The 21,342-nt window shown below is 40.0% G+C and overlaps 1 protein-coding gene across 4 annotated transcripts in view; it reads left to right on the top strand.

The window, feature by feature from the left end:
- Positions 1 to 21,342, top strand: part of PAGE2B (PAGE family member 2B) — a 127,460-nt gene that overhangs the window by 756 nt on the left and 105,362 nt on the right. Inside the window, exons 2-7 of one of the 4 annotated variants that reach the window (XM_030807165.1) lie at positions 255 to 346; positions 661 to 763; positions 1,521 to 1,646; positions 11,463 to 11,554; positions 11,874 to 11,982; positions 12,720 to 12,845. In XM_030807165.1, coding sequence (XP_030663025.1) covers positions 263 to 346; positions 661 to 763; positions 1,521 to 1,646; positions 11,463 to 11,554; positions 11,874 to 11,982; positions 12,720 to 12,845 — 640 coding nt within the window. In that variant the 5' untranslated portion in view covers positions 255 to 262. Of the gene's footprint in view, positions 1 to 254; positions 347 to 660; positions 764 to 1,520; positions 1,647 to 10,451; positions 10,750 to 11,462; positions 11,555 to 11,873; positions 11,983 to 12,719; positions 12,846 to 14,529; positions 14,644 to 21,342 lie in introns of those variants that run through there. The other 3 variants (XM_004092397.3, XM_004092398.3, XM_004092399.3) reach the window with 3 other exon arrangements.

Raw genomic sequence — 21,342 nt, 5'->3', positions numbered from 1 at the left:
TGAAACCAAAACGCAGAAATGTCCTCTGTCCTTTGCTATGGCGTTATGGTGATTTCTAGGCCTCTTTGACTATGATACAAACAAATCTGTCCTTAGTTTGATTGGAAAGCATGTGTACTTATCAATGCTCTGTGAATTACGTTGAAAATATTTTCAAAATTAAAAAAGTACAAATCACCATTTTACCATGGAATGTTCATATATATAGCTAAGTTCTTACACACTTTTTCCAAATAACAATATTCTGTTTTCAGTGGGAAATATGAGTGAGCATGTAAGAACAAGATCCCAATCCTCAGAAAGAGGAAATGACGAAGATTCTTCCCAGCCAGTTGGATCTGTGATTGTGAGTCCTTTAACATTTGATGTTTCCTATTCATACAATTTATTTTAAAAAATATTTTTGAGCTAGTGTACATGCACTGATACAGGTGTTCCATGCTGATAAAAAATGATGATGGCATCTCATGAAGGAAACGTTGGTTCAGGAATATTATATTCTGGTGTTACCTGTATGGATATGGGTGTTTCTGTCTCTCTCTCTCTCTCTCTATCTGTTGTAAAAATGTCTTTAGATGTATGATTCGATGCGCATATGCATTTGTGTATTTATATTATTGACTTTTTATTCGCACACACACTTAACACCCTTCGGTCCAGGAGCCCACTGAGGAAAAACGTCAAGAAGAGGAACCACCATCTGATAATCAGGGTATTGCACCTAGTGGGGAGATCGAAAATGAAGGAGCACCTGCTGTTCAAGGTGAAGGGAGAGTGGAGAATAATGCTTATGGGTGGTGGAGGTATATTTATGCGTTATATTTTATGACATGCCAGTTACAGGAGAACAGAAAATATTAGGAAGGAATCTTAAACATTTCCTACTGCTGCTGTGGAGAGGGATGGAACAAGGACACATAAAAAGCCACTAAACTTTCCTACCATTTTGACGGAGGCTTTTTATTGATTGGGTATTTGCATGGTTACCATAAACCTTTGAGTGTTTTCCAGAGCTCCTGTATGGTTTGTTCAGCCATTTTCTGTTTTTTGTTTTGTTTTGTTTTCTTTTGTTCTATGTTTCTGTGGAAGAATGGCAGCTTGCAGCTTCCTAGTCTGCCATCTGCGGACATCTCATGTATTTTTATAAGATACTTTTTAACACGCATTTATTAATGCTTCCTTATGCCATGTAATAATACTAAGTGCTGGAGATGTCAGTGCCAAATTTTTGCCTAAAGCTCATAGTCTAGTCAGACTGACTCAAACAAATCACTGATTTAATGTGATAAGAATAAGAACAAATGAGTACAAAAGGGACAAGTAAGTTGTCTAGGGCCAGCCTTGGGAAAGGAAAGGGCAATGTTTGAACATCTCTGCTTTCCTGTTTTCCTGGCAGTAGACTCCTGAAATAATTAGCCTACAGGTTTTTATTTCATAATGATGAGGGAATAAATATTATCATTTCCTTGTTCATAGTTCATGTTTTAATTTGTAAACTGATGACCTTTTTATCTTTTAAGGACCTGACGTGGAAGCTTTTCAACAGGAACTGGCTCTGCTTAAGATAGAGGATGAGCCTGGAGATGGTCCTGATGTCAGGGAGGGGACTCTGCCCACTTCTGATCCCACTAAAGTGCTGGAAGCAGGTTTGTTATTCAATTAAGATGCAAACTATATGGTTTCTGCTTTCACAATATTATATTGTGTGTGACACAGAGGTAAAATTACTGCTACTTTAATATCATACTCACGTCTAAAGATTCTTGGAAGGTAGTTCAGACCCCAGATGGCTGCCTTACACACTATCAGAGATAGAGGGCCAGGTGTGGTGGCTCATGCTTTAAATTCCAGCCCTTTGGGAGGCCGAGGCAGAAAGATCACTTGAGGCCAGGACTTCCAGAGATGGAGAAAAATTGGGTCAAAGCTAATTGGATTACGATATGAAAGAAATGAAACATGCTAAGACAGTAGATTTCTGGTGTCTTCACAGCTATGTGAAGCATATATTAATTAGCTTGATGAAGCCATTTCACAATGTGTATATATATTTTAAAGCATCATGTTATACATGATAAATATATACAGTTTTATGTGTCATTTTTAAGAAAAGATACGAAAACGTATTCTGACTTTTGAATGTAAGTCATTTAACCAGCAGTCAATAATTTTCAAATATTTTTATAGAGGCCTGTTTTTAACAAATACGCAACATGTTTATAATAAGCATCAGTTTATATTGCGATGTTAACTGTGATGTTAATGGCTTAAAGCTAGCGTGGGTATTCAGTGTACCGTATAAACTGAACTGCTCTTTAGGCATGTAAAGAGGCAGGAGTACCGGTGAAAATAGTGACAAATGTTCGCCCTCCTTAAAGCAATTACCTGATGGCTAAACTAGTCCAAAGTAATGTTTTTACACTTTTTCACAAGAGACACAAAACAAATGTAATACTGACTTTCCTATTTCCTTCACTTAGGCCGTTCTAAGCATATTCTATGTTCAGAGTGTTATTTCATATCAGAATATTTAAATGATACTTTAAAATATCATTTTCCCTTAGGATTTTGTTTCGTTGAATTTTCATTGAAAGTATATATGTTTTTTTTTTTTTGCTTTCCACTTACACATACAAAATAGATTCACTTGATTTAATTCATTCTGAACTTGAACAGTCTCTTTGTTTCCTTATACTACTAGAAAAAGTGGCGTGAATTAAAAATATTGTTAATATGCCTGGAAGTCTACCTTCAGAGTTTATTCAGAGGCTAACTGGATGTAAGCTAAAGGGTCACCCTCAGGGTTCTGATATTAGTTCATCAACACGGTAGTTGTATACCTCTAGTGTCATATGAATAAAAATCTGCTGAGTAACAGGTCCTAATTAAATATTTACGTTATAGGTGATGCGAAACCATAGGTTTCAAGCAAGACAAATGAAGACTGAAACCCAGAACATTATTCTTAATCTGGAAATTTGACTGATAATGTTCTCTTAATAAAGTTTTAAGTTTTCTGCAAAGAATCCTTGCACATTTTTGTGAAATTTATTTCTGGATCTTTAATACTCTTGAGAATTGTATCTTTTTTGAAAGTGTAAATCCTGTGTTTGAGATGGTACATAGAGATAAAATGTTGGTACATTGATTTTCTATGATAGATAGGAAGCTGGACGCTTTCATAGGGGGATGCCAACAGCTGCACAGATAGAAAAGGCCACCTGGGGCCAGGCATGTCCACCATGGGCTTTCCACCTCCTCATTTTTAGCACATGCACAGTAAGAATGAAATGAGCAACCTGGAGTAGCTCAGGCTGAGGACCTGCCTGCATAATAAAAGGTTAGGGTGGGGGCTGCCAGAGATTCACACCCTATGCAGATAGTACACCTGGTCCTAACCGGTTGTTTGTACCCTATGTAGGTGATCAGATACTACCTCCCCACTAGCTCATCTATAAAAACCCCTGCGTTTCACTGCCGGATGGCAACCGTTTTTTCTGGGACCCCTCTCTGTAGCAGAAAGCTGTTCTCTTTGTTTCTCCTATTAACTTTCTGCTCTACACCTCACTCTTGGTGTGCCCATGTCCTTGATTTCCTGGGCTGTGAGACCAAGAACTCTGGATGTTACCCCGGACAACGAGGCCACTTCAATACTAGCTGTGGGTCTGTGGCATATGGCTTTTATTACATTGAAGTATGTTCCTTCTTTCCCCGGTGTTTTGAGGGTTTGTATCATGATGACATACTGAGTTTTATTAAATGCTTTTCAGCATCAATTGAAATGATTATATGGTTTGTGTCCTTCATTCTGTTGATATGATTTATCACATACATTAATTTGCATATGTTGAACCATCCTCCCATCCCAGGGATAAATCTCACTTGGTCATGATGATGATTCCTTCTAATGTATTGTCGAATTTGATTTGCTAGTATTCTGTTGAGGATTTCTGCATCAATATTCATCAGCGGTTTTGCCCTGTAGTTTTCTTTTTTTGATGTATCTTTGTCTGGTTTTGGTATCAGGGTAATACTGGCCTCATAGAATGAGTTTGGAAGTATTCCTTCCTCCTCTATTTTTCAAAATAGTTTGAGTAGGATTGGTATTAGTCCTTCGTTAAATGTTGGGTAGAATTCAGTAGTGAAGCCATCAGGTCCGGCGTTTCTTTACTGGAAGACTTTTATTATGGCTTTGATCTTGTTGCTTGTTACTGGTCTGTTTAGGTTATGGATTTCATCCTGGTTCAATCTTGGGAGGTTGTATGTATCTAGGAGTTAGTCCATTTTTTTTCTAGATTTTCCAATTTATAGGCATGGAGTTTCTCATAGGAGCCAGTTATGATCCTTTGAATTTTTGCAGCATCAGTTTTGTAATGTGTCCTTTTTCATTTCTTTTTCTTTTTTCTTTTTCTCTTTCTCGAGACAGTCTCCTTTTGTCGCCAATGGCGACAACTGGAGTGCAGTGGCACAGTCTCAGCTCAGTAGAACCTCCACCTCCAGGGTCCAAGCAATTCTCTTGCCTCAGCCACCCTAGTAGCTGGGATTACAGGCGCCTACCACCACGCCTGGTTAATTTCTTGTATTTTTAGTAGAGTTGGAGTTTCACCATGTTGGCCAGGTTGGTCTTGAGGTCCTGGCCTCAAGTGACCCACCTGCCTCAGCCTCCCAAATCCTTTTTCATTTCTGATTTTATCCATTTGGGTTTCTCTCTTTTTTTCTTAGTTTGGCTAATGGTTTGTCAATTTGGATTAACTTATTAAAAAAACAACTTTTTGTGTTACTGCTCATTTGTAGGGGTTTTTCATTTCAATTTCGTTTATTTCTGCCGGGATCTTTATTATTTCTTTCCTTCTAATTTTTGGTTTGGTTTGCTCTTTCTTTGCAGTTCTTTAAGATGCATCGTTAGATTGTTTATTTGAAGTTTTTACCTGTTTTGTTGTAGGCATTTATAGCTATAAACCTCTTTCCGAGTACTGCTTTTGCTGTATCCCATGGGTTTTGGTATGTTGTGTCTCCTTTATCATTTGTTTCAATAACTTTTTAAATTTCCTTCTTAGCTGCTTCATTGACCCATTATTCATTCAGGAGCAGATTATTCAGTTTTCATGTATTTGTGTAGTTTCCAAAATTCCTCTTGTTATTAATTTCTAGTTTTAGGCCATTGTGGTCTGACAAGGTCCATGATATTATTTCAGGTATTTTTTTTTAATGTTTTGAGACCTCACATATGGTCTTGTCCTTAAGAATGATCCATGTGCTGAGGAAAAGAATGTGTATTCTGTAGCCGTTGGATAAAATGTTCTGTAAATATCTATTAGATCCATGTGTCTGTAGTGCAGATTAACTCTGTTTTTGTTGTTGTGGTGGTTGTTGTTGTTGAGTTTCTGTCTGGCAGATCTGTCCAATACTGAATGTGGGGTGCTGAAGTCTCCATCTATTATTTTATTGGGGGCTATCTCTCTCTTTAGCTCTAATAGAGTTTGTTTTATATATCTGCATGCTCAAGTGTTGGGTGCATATATATTTAAAATTGTTAATATCCTTTGGATGAATTGACCCCTTTATTATTATATAGTGACCTTTTAGTCTCTTCTCAAAGTTTTTGTTTTGAAATCTATTTTTTTCTTATTCTTTTTGTATCTTTTAAGTTCAGGCATATATGTGGTGCAGGTTTGTTATACAGGTGAACTTGTGTCATGGTGGTTTGTTGTACAGATTATTTTGTCACCCAGGTATTAAGCCTGGTACTCATGAGCTGTTTTTCCTGATCCTCTCCCTCCTCCCATCCTCCGCTCTTTGGTAGGCCCCAGTGTCTGTTGTTCTCCTCTGTGTGTTTATTTTTTCTCCATTTTAGTTCCCACTTATAAGTGAGAACACGCAATATTTAGTTTTCTGTTCGTGCATTACTTTGCTAAGTATAATGACCTCCAGGTCCATCCATGTTCTGGCCACGGAGATAATGTCATTCGTTTTTATGGCTGCATACTATTCCATGGTATACATGTACTCCATTTTCTTTATCCAGTCTACCGTTGATGGGCTTTTTGGTTGATTCCATATCTTTTTGATTGTGAATAGTGCTGCAGTGAACACATGCGTACATGGGTCTTCATGACAGAACAGTTTATATCCCTTTGGCTGTATACCCAGTAATGGGATTGCTTGGATCGAATGGTAGTTTTGTTTTTAGGTCTCTGGGGAATCAGCACACTGTTTCCTACAATGGTTGAACTAATTTAACTTCCACCAACAGTGAATAAGTGTTTCTTTTTCTCCGCAATGTCACCAGCATCTGTTATTTTATTCTATTTTCTTTTCTTTTACTTTTTAATAATAGCCATTCTGACTGGTGTGAAATGATACCTCATTGTCGTTTGAGTTGCACTTCTCCAATGATCAGTGGCTTTGAGCCGCCTCCCAGGTTCACGCCATTCTCCTGCCTCAGCCTACGGAGTAGCTGGGACTACAGGCACCCGCCACCATGCCCGGCTAATTTTTTGTATTTTTAGTAGAGACGGGGTTTCACCATGTTAGCCAGGATGGTCTCGATCTCCTGACCTCATGATCCACCCGCCTGGGCCTCCCAAAGTACTGGGATTACAGGCTTGAGCCACCGCGCCCAGCCTGGGCCACTTTTTCATGGTATTATTTTTTGTTTTGTTTTGTTTTCTGAGACGGAGTCTCAGTCTGTTGCCCAGGCTGGAGTGCAGTCGCACAGTCTCTGCTCACTGCAATCTCTGCCTCCCAGTTTGAAGTGATTCTCCTGCCTCAGCCACCCTGGTAGTAGCTGGGATTACAGGCATGCACCACCATACCAAGCTAATTTTGTATTTTGTTGGTTTAAAGTCTGTTTAATCAGAGACTGGGATTGCAGCTCCTGCTTTGCTTTTTTTTGCTTTCCATTTGCTTGGTGAATATTCCTCCATCCCTTTATTTTGAGCCTGTGTGTCCTTTGCACGTGAGATTCGTCTTCTGTATCTGTCACACCGATGGGTCTTGACTTTTTATCCAATGTGCCAGTCTGTGTGTTTTAATTGGGGCGTTTAGCCCATTTACATTTAAGATTAATATTGTTATGTGTGAATTTGATCCTGTCATCATGATGCCAGCTGGTTATTTTGCACATTCGTTGATGCAGTATCTTCCTAATGTCGTTGGTCTTCATTTTTTTGTTTGTTTTTGCAGTGGCTGGTACTGCTTTCTCCTTGTCATATTTAGTGCTTCCTTCAGGAGCTCTTGTAAGGCAGGCCTGACGGTGACAGAATCCCTCAGCGTTTGCTGTTCTGGAAAGGATTTTGTTTCTCCTTCCCTTACGAAGCTTAGTTTGGCTGGATATGAAATTCTGGGTTGAAAATTCTTTTCTTTCTGCATGTTGAATATTGGCCCCCACTCTCTTCTGGCTTGTAAGGTTTCTGTAGAGAGATCCGCTGTTAGTCTGATGGGCTTCCCTTTGTAGCCTGACCTTTCTCTGTGGCTGCCATTAACATTTTTTCCTTTGTTTCAACCTTGGAGATTCTGATGATTATTGTCTTGAGATTGCTCTTCCCAAGGAGCAACGGAGTGGTGTTTTCTGTATTGCGTGAATTTAAACATTGGCCTGTCTTGCTCGGTTGAGGAAGTTGTCCTGGATAATATCCTAGGTCTCTGGGAAATGAGCACACAGTTTTCTACGATGGTTGAACTAATTTACACTTCCACCAACAGTGAATAAGTTTTTCTCTACGATGTCACCAGCATCTGTTATTTTATTGTATTTTTTTTACTTTTTAATAATAGCCATCCTGACTGGTGTGAGATGATACCTCATTGTGGTTTGAATTGCATTTCTCCAATGATCAGTGACTTTGAACTTTATTTCATATGCTTGTTGGCCACGTGCATGTCTTCCTTTGAAAGGGTCTGTTCATGTCCTTGGCCCACTTTTTAATGGTATGGGTTGTTTTGTTTTGTTTTGTTTATTGAGATGCAGTCTCGATCTGTTGCCCAGGCTGGAGTGCAGTGGCACAATCTCCACTCACTGTAACCTCCACTTCCCGGGTTCAAGCTATTCTGCTGCCTCAGCTACGCTAGTATCTGGGATTACAGGTGTGCACCACCTCGCACAGCTAATTTTTGTATTTTATGATAGAGCCAGGGTTTTCCATGTTGGCCAGGCTGGTCTTGAAATCCTGGCCGCCAGTGATCTGCCCATCTTGGCCTCACAAAGTGCTGGGATTACAGGTGTGAGGCACCACGCATGGCGTGTCATTTTAGTGTTTTTTGTTTGTTTGTTAAATTTCTTTAAGTTCTTTATAGATGCTGGATATGAGACCTTAGACAGATGCATAGTTTGCAAAAATTTTCTTCCATTCTGTGTGTTGTTTGTTGTCTCTGTGGATAGTTTTTGGGTTTTTTTGTTTCTTTGTTTTGTTTTGTTTTGTTTTTGCTGTGCAGGAGCTCTTTAGTTTAATTAGATCCCATTTGTCAGTGTTTGCTTTTGTTGCAATTGCTTTTGGCATCTTCGTTATGAAACCTTTGCCTTTTCCTGCATGCGGAATGACATTGCCTAGGTCGTCTTCCAGGGTTTTATAGATTTGGGTTTTACATTTAAGTTCTTAGTCCACCTTTAGTTAATTTTTTTTATAAGAAGTGGTCCAGTTTCAGTCTTTTACATACAGCTAGCCAGTTATCTCAGCACCATTTATTGAATAGGGAGTCCTGTCTACATTGCTTGTTCTTGTCAACTTTGTTGAGTATCAGGTGGTAATAGGTGTGAGGTGTGCAGCTTTATTTCTGGGCTGTGTATTCTATTTCACTGGTCTCTGTGACTGTTTCGGTACCGGCACCATGCTGTTTGGATTACCGTGGCCTCGTGTTATAGTCTGAAGTCAGGTAATATGATGCCTTTGGCTTCATTCTTTTTGCTTAGGATTGCCTTGGCTATTTGGGCTCTTTTTTGGTTCCATATGAATTTTAAAGTACTTTTTTTTCTAATTCTGTGAGGAACGTCATTGGTAGTTTAATAGGAACATCATTGAATGTATGAATTGCTTTGGTCATTAGGCCATTTTGACAGTATTGCGTATTCCTGTTCACGAGCATGGAATGTTTTTCCATTTGTTTGTGTCATCTCTGATTTCTTTGAGCAGTGTTTTGTAGTTCTCATAGTAGAGATTGTTCTCCTCCCTAGTTAGCTGTATTCCTAGGTATTTTATTCTTTTTGTGGCAATTGTGAATGGGATTGTGTTTCTGATTTGGCTCTGCGCTTGAAGGTACTTGGTGTACAGAAACGCTCCTGGTTTTCGTACATTAATTTTGTATCTTGAAGCTTTCCTGAAGTTGTTTATAAGATCAAGGAGCTTTTGGGCAGAGATTCTGGGATTTTCTAGGTATAGAATCACATGGTTTGCAAACAGATTGTTTGACTTGTGTGAAAAACATAGTGGAGTAAAGGCAAACACGTGTCAGCAATGGAATAGAAAAAGAAAAGTCCCCATGAATAAATTTAACTTGAATGTGAAGAACTAACATGAAGCAAATAACACAGTCATTGTGTGGGATATGTTAAAAGACTTGAGGAATTGAGGAGTGGCTTTTTTTTTTTTTTAATAGAAAGATTCTAAAACAGAAAGATGGCTATTGTCCCAGAGTTAACATGTAATATAAAAATAGTAACTAATATCTCAACAGGAATATTTTAGCACCTGATCAAATGATTCTGAAGTTCATCTAAAAGACCAACGTGTCAGAGTTGATAGAAAAGGAGAAATTAATGAGGAAAGGCAAGCACTGTTTCACATTTCAAGTATAATTAAGTTACAGCAATTAAAATAGTGTAGTAGTGGTACAGGTATAAACAACCCAATGGAAGAAAATTAAAAGAAGAGAGTTACATACAAAATTGAGTGGGGATGTAGGTGATGATAAAAGAGCCATTTCAAAACAGTGGGTGAAACAGGGATTCAACAAATAATGTTGAGTTCCTACCATTTAATTTTGTCCAGATGGATCAAAGATTTTGAACGTACAATAATGCAACCAAAATCTATGAATGTCTTATGATATTGTACTGGGTAAGACCATTGCAAGCATGAAAGCAAACTCGTGAAGGAGGCAAGAAAATGGTTTATGGAAGCATATATAAAACAGGTATTAAAATATTTAAGATTTATTTCTATGATGGTGAATTTTTCTGAAACACATTATTAGAGTAACCTGAGGCTCCTATTCTCTAACGCCATTGGAAGTGAAAGAAAGGTTGGGCGGGGGAAAAAGAAAAGTGCTTTGCAAGTTCATTTTCGTTGTCAGGAGCGCTGGTGGTTTAGGTTCTCCACAGAGGCAGGAAAACTTGAGTCACGAGGCGAATACCCCACTCAGTGCGCATGCTGCACAGACCCATTGTTGCGCATGTTGTTGTTACGAAGCACGTCTGTTGCTAGGCGTGTCTGTTGTTGCACATGTGCCTTGCTGCCCGCCTTCTGTCCACCCAGAGCTCTGCGAGGAGAGAGAGTGCCTTCATTCTTTCCGCCATCTTGATTCTTTGTCACTGACCGAGACTCAGCCGGTAGGTCCACAGAGCGGTCTTCCTGGGAATTTAGTTGTGGGTGAATGTGTGGAGGAGCCAGCTGGCTTTGGACAGGTCCTGCGGCACAGTCCGTGGCTTCTGAGGGAAAAGGGCCTCGCGGTCATCGTCCGGCTCCTCCCAGGTCGCGACGCCACCATGGGACTTGTCGTCGTGGCTGGGCTGGGACGAGGGACGGACGAGGGAGGAAGGTGGGCCGCAGAGGGGAGGGATCGCGTGAAGATGCGGCGAGTGCTGGGGTTGCCTTTAGAGGTGTCTGAGTCTCAAAAACTCCTGGAACCCCCTGAGAGAGGACAGTTTCCAGACTCCTCGGTAGGGACGCGGGAAGGGACCGTGTGGTCAGTAAGGAAGGGGCTTGGGAACTGGGAACGCTGTGGGCTAGTGACTGTGGCCCCGAGGTCTGTAGAGTGCCTGGCAGAGGTGTCCCGTGAGGAGCATAACGTTCACTCTGTTTCACAATTTCTCACCTCCGCCATGGACGCCATGGAAGGAATGGGCGAGGCTGTGCTTTCCAACAAGACTTGATTTTGAGAGGGGTGTGGGGGTGAAATGGGCCTAACAAATCAGAGTGGGACGAAAGCAGTAGTCATTTCAGTTTCAATTCTCTGCCCTTTTTTCCCCAGATGTCTTCATGATGGAGGGTCTAATTGTGAAACCAAAACGCAGAAATGTCCTCTGTCCTTTGCTATGGCGTTATGGTGATTTCTAGGCCTCTTTGACTATGATACAAACAAATCTGTCCTTAGTTTGATTGGAAAGCATGTGTACTTATCAATGCTCTGTGAATTACGTTGAAAATATTTTCAAAATTAAAAAAGTACAAATCACCATTTTGCCATGGAATGTTCATATATATAGCTAAGTTCTTACACACTTTTTCCAAATAACAGTATTCTGTTTTCAGTGGGAAATATGAGTGAGCATGTAAGAACAAGATCCCAATCCTCAGAAAGAGGAAATGACGAAGATTCTTCCCAGCCAGTTGGATCTGTGATTGTGGGTCCTTTAACATTTGATGTTTCCTATTCATACAATTTATTTTAAAAAATATTTTTGAGCTAGTGTACATGCACTGATACAGGTGTTCCATGCTGATAAAAATTGATGATGGCATCCCATGAAGGAAACGTTGGTTCAGGAATATTATATTCTGGTGTTACCTGTATGGATATGGATATTTCTCTCTCACACTCTCTCTCTCTCTATCTATATATATGTGTTGTAAAAATGTCTTTAAATTTATGATTGGATGCACATATGCGTTTGTGTATTTCTGTTGTTTTCTTTTTATTCGCACACACACTTACAGCCTTAGATCCAGCAGCCCACTGAGGAAAAACGTCAAGAAGAGGAACCACCATCTGATAATCATGGTATTGCACCTAGTGGGGAGATTGATAATGAAGCAGCGCCCGCTGTTCAAGGTGAAGGGGGAGTGGAGAATAACACTTATGGGTGGTGGAGGTATATTTATGCATTATATTTTATGACATACCAGTAACAGGCGGACGGACAGAAAGCATTAGGAAGGAATCTTAAACATTTCCTACTGCTGCTGTGGGGAGGGGTGGGACAAGGAGACATAAAAAGCCACTAAACTTTCCTACCATTTTGACGGAGGCTTTTTATTGATTGGGTATTTGCATGGGTGCCGTAATCCGTTTTCCAGAGCTCCTGTATGGTTTGTTCAGCCATTTTCTAGTTTTTGTTTTGTTTTATGTTTCTGTGGAAGAATGGCAGCTTGCAGCTTCCTAGTCTGCCATCTGCGGACACCTCATGTATTTTTTAAGAAACTTTTTAACACACATTTATTAATGCTTCCTCATGCCACGTAATATACTAAGTGCTGGAGATGTCAGTGCCAAAATTTTGCCTAAAGCTCATAGTCTATTCAGACTGACTCAAACAAATCACTGATTTAATGTGATAAGAATAAGAACACATGAGTACAAAAGGGACTTGTAAGTTGTCTAAGGCCAGCCTTGGGAAAGGAAAGGGCAATGTTTGAACATCTCTGCTTTCCTGTTTTCCTGGCAGCAGACTCCTGAAATAATTAGCCTACAGGTTTTTATTTCATAATGTTGGGGGAATAAATACTTTCATTTCCTCCTTCATAGTTCATGTTTTAATTTGTAAATTTATGACCTTTTTACCATTTAAGGGCCTGACATGGAAGCTTTTCAACAGGAACTGGCTCTGCTTAAGATAGCAGATGAGCCTGGAGATGGTCCTGATGTCAGGGAGGGGACTCTGCCCACTTTTGATCTCACTAAAGTGCTGGAAGCAGGTATGTTATTCAATTAAGATGCAAACTATTGTATTTCTATTTTCACATTATTTTGTGTGACACAGAGGTAAAATTAATGCTACTTTAATATCATACTTCACGTCTAAAGGTTCTTTGAAGGTAGTTCAGACCCCAAATGGCTGCCTTACACACTATCAGAGATAGAGGGCCAGGTGTGGTGGCTCATGCTTTTAATTCCAGCATCTTGGGAGGCCGAAGCAGAAGGATCACTTGAGGCCAAGACTTCAGGAGACAGAGAAAAATTGGGTAAAAACTAATTGGATTATGCTATGAAAGAAATGAAACATGCTAAAAGAGTATATTTTGAGTGTCTTCACAGCTAAATGAAATAATGCATATATTAATTAGCTTGATGTAGCCATTTCACAATGTATATATATTTTTTAAATCGTCATGTTTTACTTGATAAATATATACAATTTTATGTGTCATTTTTAAATCAAGATGAAAATTTATTCTGACTTATAAATGTAAGTCATTTTACCAACAGCCAATGATTTTCAGATATTTTTATAGAGGCCTGTTTTTAACAAATACATAACATGTTTATAATAAGCATCAGTTTATATTGTGATGTTAAGTGTGATGGTAGTGGCTTAAAGGTAGCGTGGATATTCAGTTTACTGTATAAACTGAACTGGTTTTAGGCATGTAAAGAGGCAGGAGTACCCGTGGAAATAGTGACAAATGTTCGCCCTACTTAAAGCAACTACATAATGGCTAAACTAGTCCAAAGTAACGTTTTTACACTTTTTCACAAGAGACACAAAACAAATGTAATACTGACTTTTCTATGTTTTTCATTTAGGCAGTTATAAACATATTCCATATTCAGAGTGTTATTTCTTATCAAAATATTTAAATGATACTTTAGAAATATTTTTTTCCCTTAGGATTTTGTTTCATTGAATTTTCATTGAAAGTATATGCATTTTTTTTGCTTTCCACTTATAGATACAAAATAGATTCACTTGATTACATGATGAATGCTTGATCCAAGAATGTTGGTTGGCGCCTTGATTACTTTTTGTTGTCCCACTCTCTGTTACCTGCATTGTGTGACAGCAAGATCCGTTCCAAGGCCCTCGGCAGTGATCACTGTCCTATCACCCTATACCTAGCACTATGACACCACCCCTAAATCACTTTGAGCCTGGGAAATAAGCCCCCTCAACTACCATTCCTTCTTTAAACACTCTTCAGAGAAATTTGCATTCTATTTCTCATCTATAAAAATAGGAATCCTCCAACCAGGCTCCTGTGACAGACTTAGAGTTCTTTTAAGCCCAAGATTTTTTATTTGAGGGTTTTTTTGTTTTTTTAAAAAAATTGAACAGTGACTACTAATGACTTTGTTTGAATTATCCACATGAAAATAAAGAGCCATAGTTTCAAAAAAAATAGATTGACTTGATTTAATTCATTCTGAACTTGGTCTCTTTGTTTCCTTATTCTACTAGAAAAAGGGGCATGAATTAAAAATATTGTTAATATGCCTGGAAGTCTACCTTCAGAGTTTATTCAGAGGCTAACTGGATGTAAGTTAAAGGGTCACCCTCAGGGTTCTGATACTAGTTCATTAACATGGTAGTCACATACCTCTAGTGTCATATGAATAAAAATCTGCTGAGTAACAGACCCTAATTTTATATTTATGTTATAGGTGATGCACAACTGTAGATTTCAACCAAGACAAATGAAGACTGAAACCAAGAATGTTATTCTTAATCTGGAAATTTGACTGATAACATTCTCTTAATAAAGTTTTACAGTTTTCTGCAAAGAATCCTTGCACGTTTTTGTGAAATTTATTTCTGGATCTTTAATACTCTTGAGAATTGTATCTTTTTTGAAAGTGTAAATCCTGTGTTTGAGATGGTACATAGAGATAAAATGTTGGTACATTGATTTTCTATGATAGATAGGAAGCTGGAAGCTTTCATAGGGGGATGCCAACAGCTGCACAGATAGAAAAGGCCACCTGGGGCCAGGCATGTCCACCATGGGCTTTCCACCTCCTCATTTTTAGCACATGCACAGTAAGAATGAAATGAGCAACATGGAGTAGCTCAGGCTGAGGACCTGCCTGCATAATAAAAGATTAGGGTGGGGGCTGCCAGAGATTCACACCCTATGCAGATAGTACACCTGGTCCTAACCGGTTGTTTGTACCCTATGTAGGTGATCAGATACTACCTCCCCACTAGCTCATCTATAAAAACCCCTGCGTTTCACTGCTGGATGGCAACCGTTTTTTCTGGGACCCCTCTCTGTAGCAGAAAGCTGTTTTCTTTGTTTCTCCTATTAACTTTCTGCTCTACACCTCACTCTTGGTGTGCCCATGTCCTTGATTTCCTTGGCTGTGAGACCAAGAACTCTGGATGTTACCCTGGACAACGAGGCCACTTCAGTACTAGCTGTGGGTCTGTGGTATATGGCTTTTATTACATTGAAGTATGTTCCTTCTTTCCCCGGTGTTTTGAGGGTTTGTATCATGATGACATACTGAGTTTTATTAAATGCTTTTCAGCATCAATTGAAATGATTATATGGTTTGTATCCTTCATTCTGTTGATACGATTTATTATATACATTAATTTGCATATGTTGAACCATCCTTCCATCCCAGGGATAAATCTCACTTGGTCATAATGATGATTCTTTCTAATGTATTGTTGAATTTGATTTGCTAGTATTCTGTTGAGGATTTCTGCATCAATATTCATCAGCGGTTTTGCCCTGTAGTTTTCTTTTCTGATGTGTCTTTGTCTGGTTTTGGTATCAGGGTAATACTGGCCTCATAGAATGAGTTTGGAAGTATTCCCTCCTCTATTTTTCAAAATAGTTTGAGTAGGATTGGTATTAGTCCTTTGTTAAATGTTGGGTAGAATTCAGTAGTGAAGCCATCAGGTCCGGCGTTTCTTTACTGGAAGACTTTTATTATGGCTTTGATCTTGTTACTTGTTACTGGTCTGTTCTGGTTATGTACTGGTTTTTCCTTTTCATATTTAGTGCTTCCTTCAGGAGCTCTTGTAAGGCAGGCCTGATGGTGACAAAATCTCTCAGCATTTGCTGTTCTGGAAAGGATTTTATTTCTCCTTCCCTTATGAAGCTTATTTTGCTTGGATATGAAATTCTGGGTTGAAAATTCTTTTCTTTTTTTTTTTTTAAATAATTTCATTTATTTTAGATTCAACGTGTACACGTGCCAGTTTGTTACATGGGAATATTGCATGATGCTGAGATTTGGAATATGAATGAGCCCGTCACCCAGATAGTGGGCATAGTACCCAACAGTTGGTGTCTCAACCCTTGCCCAGCTCTCTCCCTGCCCGCTCTAGTCGTCCCCAGTGTCTATTGTTCCCGTCTTTGTGTCCATGAATACCCAATGTTTAGCTCCCAATTATAAGTGAGAACAAAATCATGCTAAATTTATAGGTAAATTTAGGGATTCTTGATATCATTATATGATGTTAGGCCTTCATATAGAAGAATTCCATTTGGCTGTACACTAGTTCTTATTTCTTTCTTTTTTTATTATTATTATACTTTAAGTTTTAGGGTACATGTGCACAATGTGCAGGTTTGTTACATATGTATACATGTGCCATGTTGGTGTGCTGCACCCATTAACTCGTCATTTAGCACTAGGTATGTCTCCTAATGCTGTCCCTCCCCCCACCCCATAACAGTCCCCAGAGTGTGATGTTCCCCTTCCTGTGTCCGTGTGTTCTCATTGTTCAATTCCCACCTATGAGTGAGAACATGCGGTGTTTGGTTTTTTGTCCTTGCAATAGTTTACTGAGAATGATGGTTTCCAGTTTCATCCATGTCCCTACAAAGGACATGAACTCATCATTTTTTATGGCTGCATAGTATTCCATGGTGTATATGTGCCACATTTTCTTAATCCAGTCTATCATTGATGGACATTTGGGTTGGTTCCAAGTCTTTGCTATTGTGAATAGTGCCGCAGTAAACATACATGTGCATGTGTCTTTATAGCGGCATGATTTATAGTCCTTTGGGTATATACCCAGGAATGGGATGGCTGGGTCAAATGGTATTTCTAGTTCTAGATCCCTGAGGAATCTCCACACTGACTTCCACAATGGTTGAACTAGTTTCCAGTCCCACCAACAGTGTAAAAGTGTTCCTATTTCTCCACATCCTCTCCAGCACCTGTTGTTTCCTGACTATGAATGTCGAATATTGGCCCCCACTCTCTTCTGGCTTGTAGGGTTTCTGTAGACAGATCTGCTGTTAGTCTGATGTGCTTCCCTTTGTAGGTAACCTGATCTTTCTCTCGGGCTGCCCTTAACATTTTTTCCTTCGTTTCAACCTTGGAGAATCTGACGATTATTTGTCTTGAGGTGCTCTTCCCAAAGAGTAATAGAGTGGTGTTTTCTGTATTTCATGAATTTGAATGTTGGTCTGTCTTGGTAGGTTGGGGAAGTTCTCCTGGATAATATCCTAAGTGTGTTTTCCAACTTGATTCCATTCTCCTCGTCACTTTCAGGGACCCCAATCAATCATAGGTTTGGTCTTTTCACACAGTCCTATATCTCTTGGAGGCTTTGTTTATTTCTTCTCTTTTTTGTTTCTCTAATCTTGTCTTCATGCCTTATGTTAGTAAGTTGATCTTCAATATCTTATATCCTTTCTTCTGCTTCATCTTCTCAGCTATTGATACTTGTGTATGCTTGACGAAGTTCTCGTCCTGTGTTGTTAAGCTCCATCAGGTCATTTATGTTCTTCTCTAAACTGGTTATTCTAGTTATCAGTTCATGTAGCCTTTTATCAAGGTTCTTAGCTTCTTTACATTGGGTTAGAATATGCTCCTTTAGTTCTGAGGAGTTTGTTGTTACCCATCTTCTGAAGCCTACTTCTGTCAGTTTGTCAAACTCCATCCAGTTTTGTGCCCTTGCTGGAGAGGAGTTACAATCATTTGGAGGAGAAGAGGCATTCTGGTTTTTGAAATTTTCAGGATTTTTGTGCTGGTTTTTCCTCATCTTGGTGGATTTATCTACCTTTGATCTTTTAGGCTGGTGACCTTTGGATGAGGTTTTTGTGTGGAGGTCCTTTTGTTGATGTTACTGCTTTCTGTTTTTTAGTTTTTCTTCTAATAGTCAGGCCTGTCTTCTGCAGGTCTGCTGCAGTTTGCTGGAAGTCCTCTCCAGACCGTTTTCCTGGGTATCACCAGTTGAGGCTACAGAACAGCAAAGATTGCTTCCTCCTCCTTGCTCTGGAAGCTTTTTCCCAGAGGGGTACCACCCTGATGCCAGTCAGAGCTGTCCTGTATGAGGTATTTGTCGACCCCTGCTGGGAGGTCTCTCCCATTCAGGAGGCGCAGGGGTCACAGACCCACTTGAGGAGGCAGTCTGTCCCTTAGCAGAGCTCGAGCATTGTGCTGGGAGAAACCTCTTTGTCAGAATCTGCTACTCCCTTCAGAGCCAGCAGGCAGTAACATTTAAGTCTGCTGCAGCTGCGCCCACAGCCGCCCCTTCCCACAGGTGCTCTGTCCCAGGTAGATGGGAGTGTTATCTATAAGGGGCTGCTGCTTTTCTTTCAGAGATGCCCTGCCTAGTGAGGAGGAATCTAGAGAGGCAGTCTGGCCACACCTGCTTTGCCAAGCTGTGGTGAGTTCTGCTCAGTCTGAACTTCCTGGCCTCCTTAACACTGTCAGGGGAAAACTGCCTACTCAAGCCTTAGTAATGGCAGACGCCCCTCCTCCCACCAAGTTCGTCCCAGGTCGACTTCAGCCTGCTGTGCTGGCAGTGAGAATTTCAAGCCAGTGGTTCTTATCTTGCTGGGCTCCATGGGAGTGGGATCCGCTGAGTGGGATCCGCTGAGTGAGACCACTGATTCCCTGGCTTCAGCCCACTTTCCAGTGGAGTGAAGGGTTCTGTCATGCTGTGGTTCCAAGTTCACGCCTTCCCTTGCCTGGGAAAGGGAGGCTGTCCAGCTGCTTGCACTTCCTCGGTGAGGCGATGCCCCACCCTGCTGCTGCTTGCCCTCCGTGGGCCGCACCCACTGCCTAACCAGTCCCAATGAGATGAACAGAGTACCTCAGTTGGAAATGCAGAAATCACCTGCCTTCTGGATTGGTCTCCCTGGGAGCTGCAGACTGGAGCTCTTCCTATTTGGCCATCTTGCTAGATCCCTCGTCGCTAATTTTTATTTATTTTTGAGACAGAGTCCCCTTCTGTTGCCCAGGCTGAAGTGAAGTGCAGTGGCACGATCTCGGTTCCCTGCAACATCCACCTCCCGGGTTCAAGTGATCCTCTGGCCTCAGCCTCCCAAGTAGCTGGGACTACAGGCACGCACCACCATGCCCTGCTAATTTTTTTTTTTTTTTTTTTTTTTTTTTTTTTTTTTTTTTAGTTTTAATACGAGACAGGGTTTCGCCATGTTGGCCAGGGTGGTGTCGAACTCCTGGGCTCAAATGATTCTCTTACCTTGGCTTCCCACAGTGCTGGGATTACAGGTGTGAGTCACCATGCCCAGCCTGAAAAATCTGTTTCTTCTTTTTATTTTCTTCAGCTTTTATTTTAAGTTCCAGGGTACATGTGCAGGATGTGCAGGTTTGTGTGCCATGGTGGTTTGCTGCACAGATCAATCATCACCTAGGAATTAAGCCCAGCATCCATTAGCTATTCTGGATGCTCTCCCTGCCCCTGCCCCTGCCAACAGGCCCCAGTGTGTGTTGTTCCTCCCATGTGTCCATGTGTTCTCATCGTTCAACTCCCACTTATAAGTGAGAACATGTGGTGTTTGGTTTTCTGTTCCTGCGTAAGTTTGCTAGGGATAATGGCTTCCAGCTCCATCCATTTCCTTGCAAAGGACATGATCTCATTCCTTTTTATAGCTGCATAGTATTCCATGGTGTATATGTACCATATTTTCTTTATCCAGTCTATCATCGATGGGCATTTGGGTTTATTCCATGTCTTTGCTATTGTGACTAGTTCTGCAGTGAACATATGCCTGCATGTATCTTTACAGTAGAATGATTTATATTCCCTCGGGGACATACCCAGTAATGGGTTTGCTGGGTCAAATGGTATTTCTGGTTCTAGATCTTTGAGGAATTGCCACACGGTCTTCCACAATGGTTGAATTAATTTACATTCCCACCAACAGTGTAAAAGCAGTCCATTCTCTCCTCATCCTTGCCAGCATTTCTTATTTCTTGACTTTTTAATAATCGCCATTCTGACTGGTATGAGATAGTATCTGGTTGTGGTTTTGATTTGCATTTCTCTAATGATCAGTGATGTTGAGCTTTTTTCATATATTTGTTGGTTACATGAATACTGTCTTTTGAGAGAAGTGTCTGTTCATGTCCTCTGCCCACTTTTTAATGGGGTTTTGTTTTTTTCTTGTAAATTTGTTAAAGTTCCTGTAGTCTATGGATATTAGACCTTTGCCAGGTGGGTAGATTGCAAAAATTTTCTCCTAATCTGTAGGTTTTCTGTTTGCTCTGTTGATAGTTTCTTTTGCTGTGCAGAAGCTCTTTAGTGTAATTAGATCCCATTTGTAAATTTTTGCTTTTGTTGCAATTTCTTTTGGCATTTTCATCATGAAATACTTTCCCGTGCCTGTGTCCTGAATGTATTTTCTTCTAGGGTGTTTAGAGTTTTGGGTTTTACATTTAAGTCTTTAATCCACTTTGAGTTAATTTTTGTATAAGGTGTAAGGAAGGAGTCCAGTTTTAATTTTCCGCATGACTAGCCAGTTCTCCCAGCACCATTTATTCAATAGAGAGTCCTTTCCCCATTGCTTGTTTTTGTCAGGTTTGTTGAAGATCAGATGGTTGTAGGTGTGTAGTCTTATTTCTGAGTTACCTATTCTGTTTCATTGGTCTATGTGTCTCTTTTTGTACCAGTACCATGCTGTTTTGGTTACTCTAGCCTTGTAGTAAGTTTGAAGTCTGGTAATGTGACGTCTCCAGCTTTGTTCTTTTTGCTTAGGATTGTCTTGGCTATATGGGCTCTTTTTTTTTTTGGTTCCATATGAATTTTAAAACAGCTTTTTTTCTAATTCTGTGAAGAATGTCAGTGGTAGTTTAATGGGAATAGCATTGAGTATATGAATTATTTTGGGCAGTATGGCCGTTTTCACAATATTGATTCTTCCTATCCACACACACAGAATATTTTTCCATTTGTTTGTGTCATCTCTGATTCCCTTGAGCAGTGGTTTGTAGTTCTCCTTGCAGAGGTTATTCACTTCCCTCGTTAGCTGCATTCCTAGGTACTTTATACTCTTTGTAGCAATTGTGAATGGGAGTTCATTCATGATTTTGCTCTCTGCTTGCCTGTTGTTGGTGTTTAGGAATGCTAGCAATTTTTGTGCATTGATTTTGTATCCTGAGACTTTGCTGAAGTTGCTTATCAGCTAAAGAAGCTTTTGGGCTGAGATGATGGGGTTTTCTAGATATAGGATCATGTCATCTGCAAACAAAGATAATTTG

The sequence above is a fragment of the Nomascus leucogenys genome, chromosome X (genome assembly GCF_006542625.1).
Source record: "Nomascus leucogenys isolate Asia chromosome X, Asia_NLE_v1, whole genome shotgun sequence".
Classification (NCBI taxonomy): domain Eukaryota; kingdom Metazoa; phylum Chordata; class Mammalia; order Primates; family Hylobatidae; genus Nomascus; species Nomascus leucogenys.
Note: the sequence above shows the minus strand (reverse complement) of the source record. Positions and strands in the feature narration are given on the sequence as shown.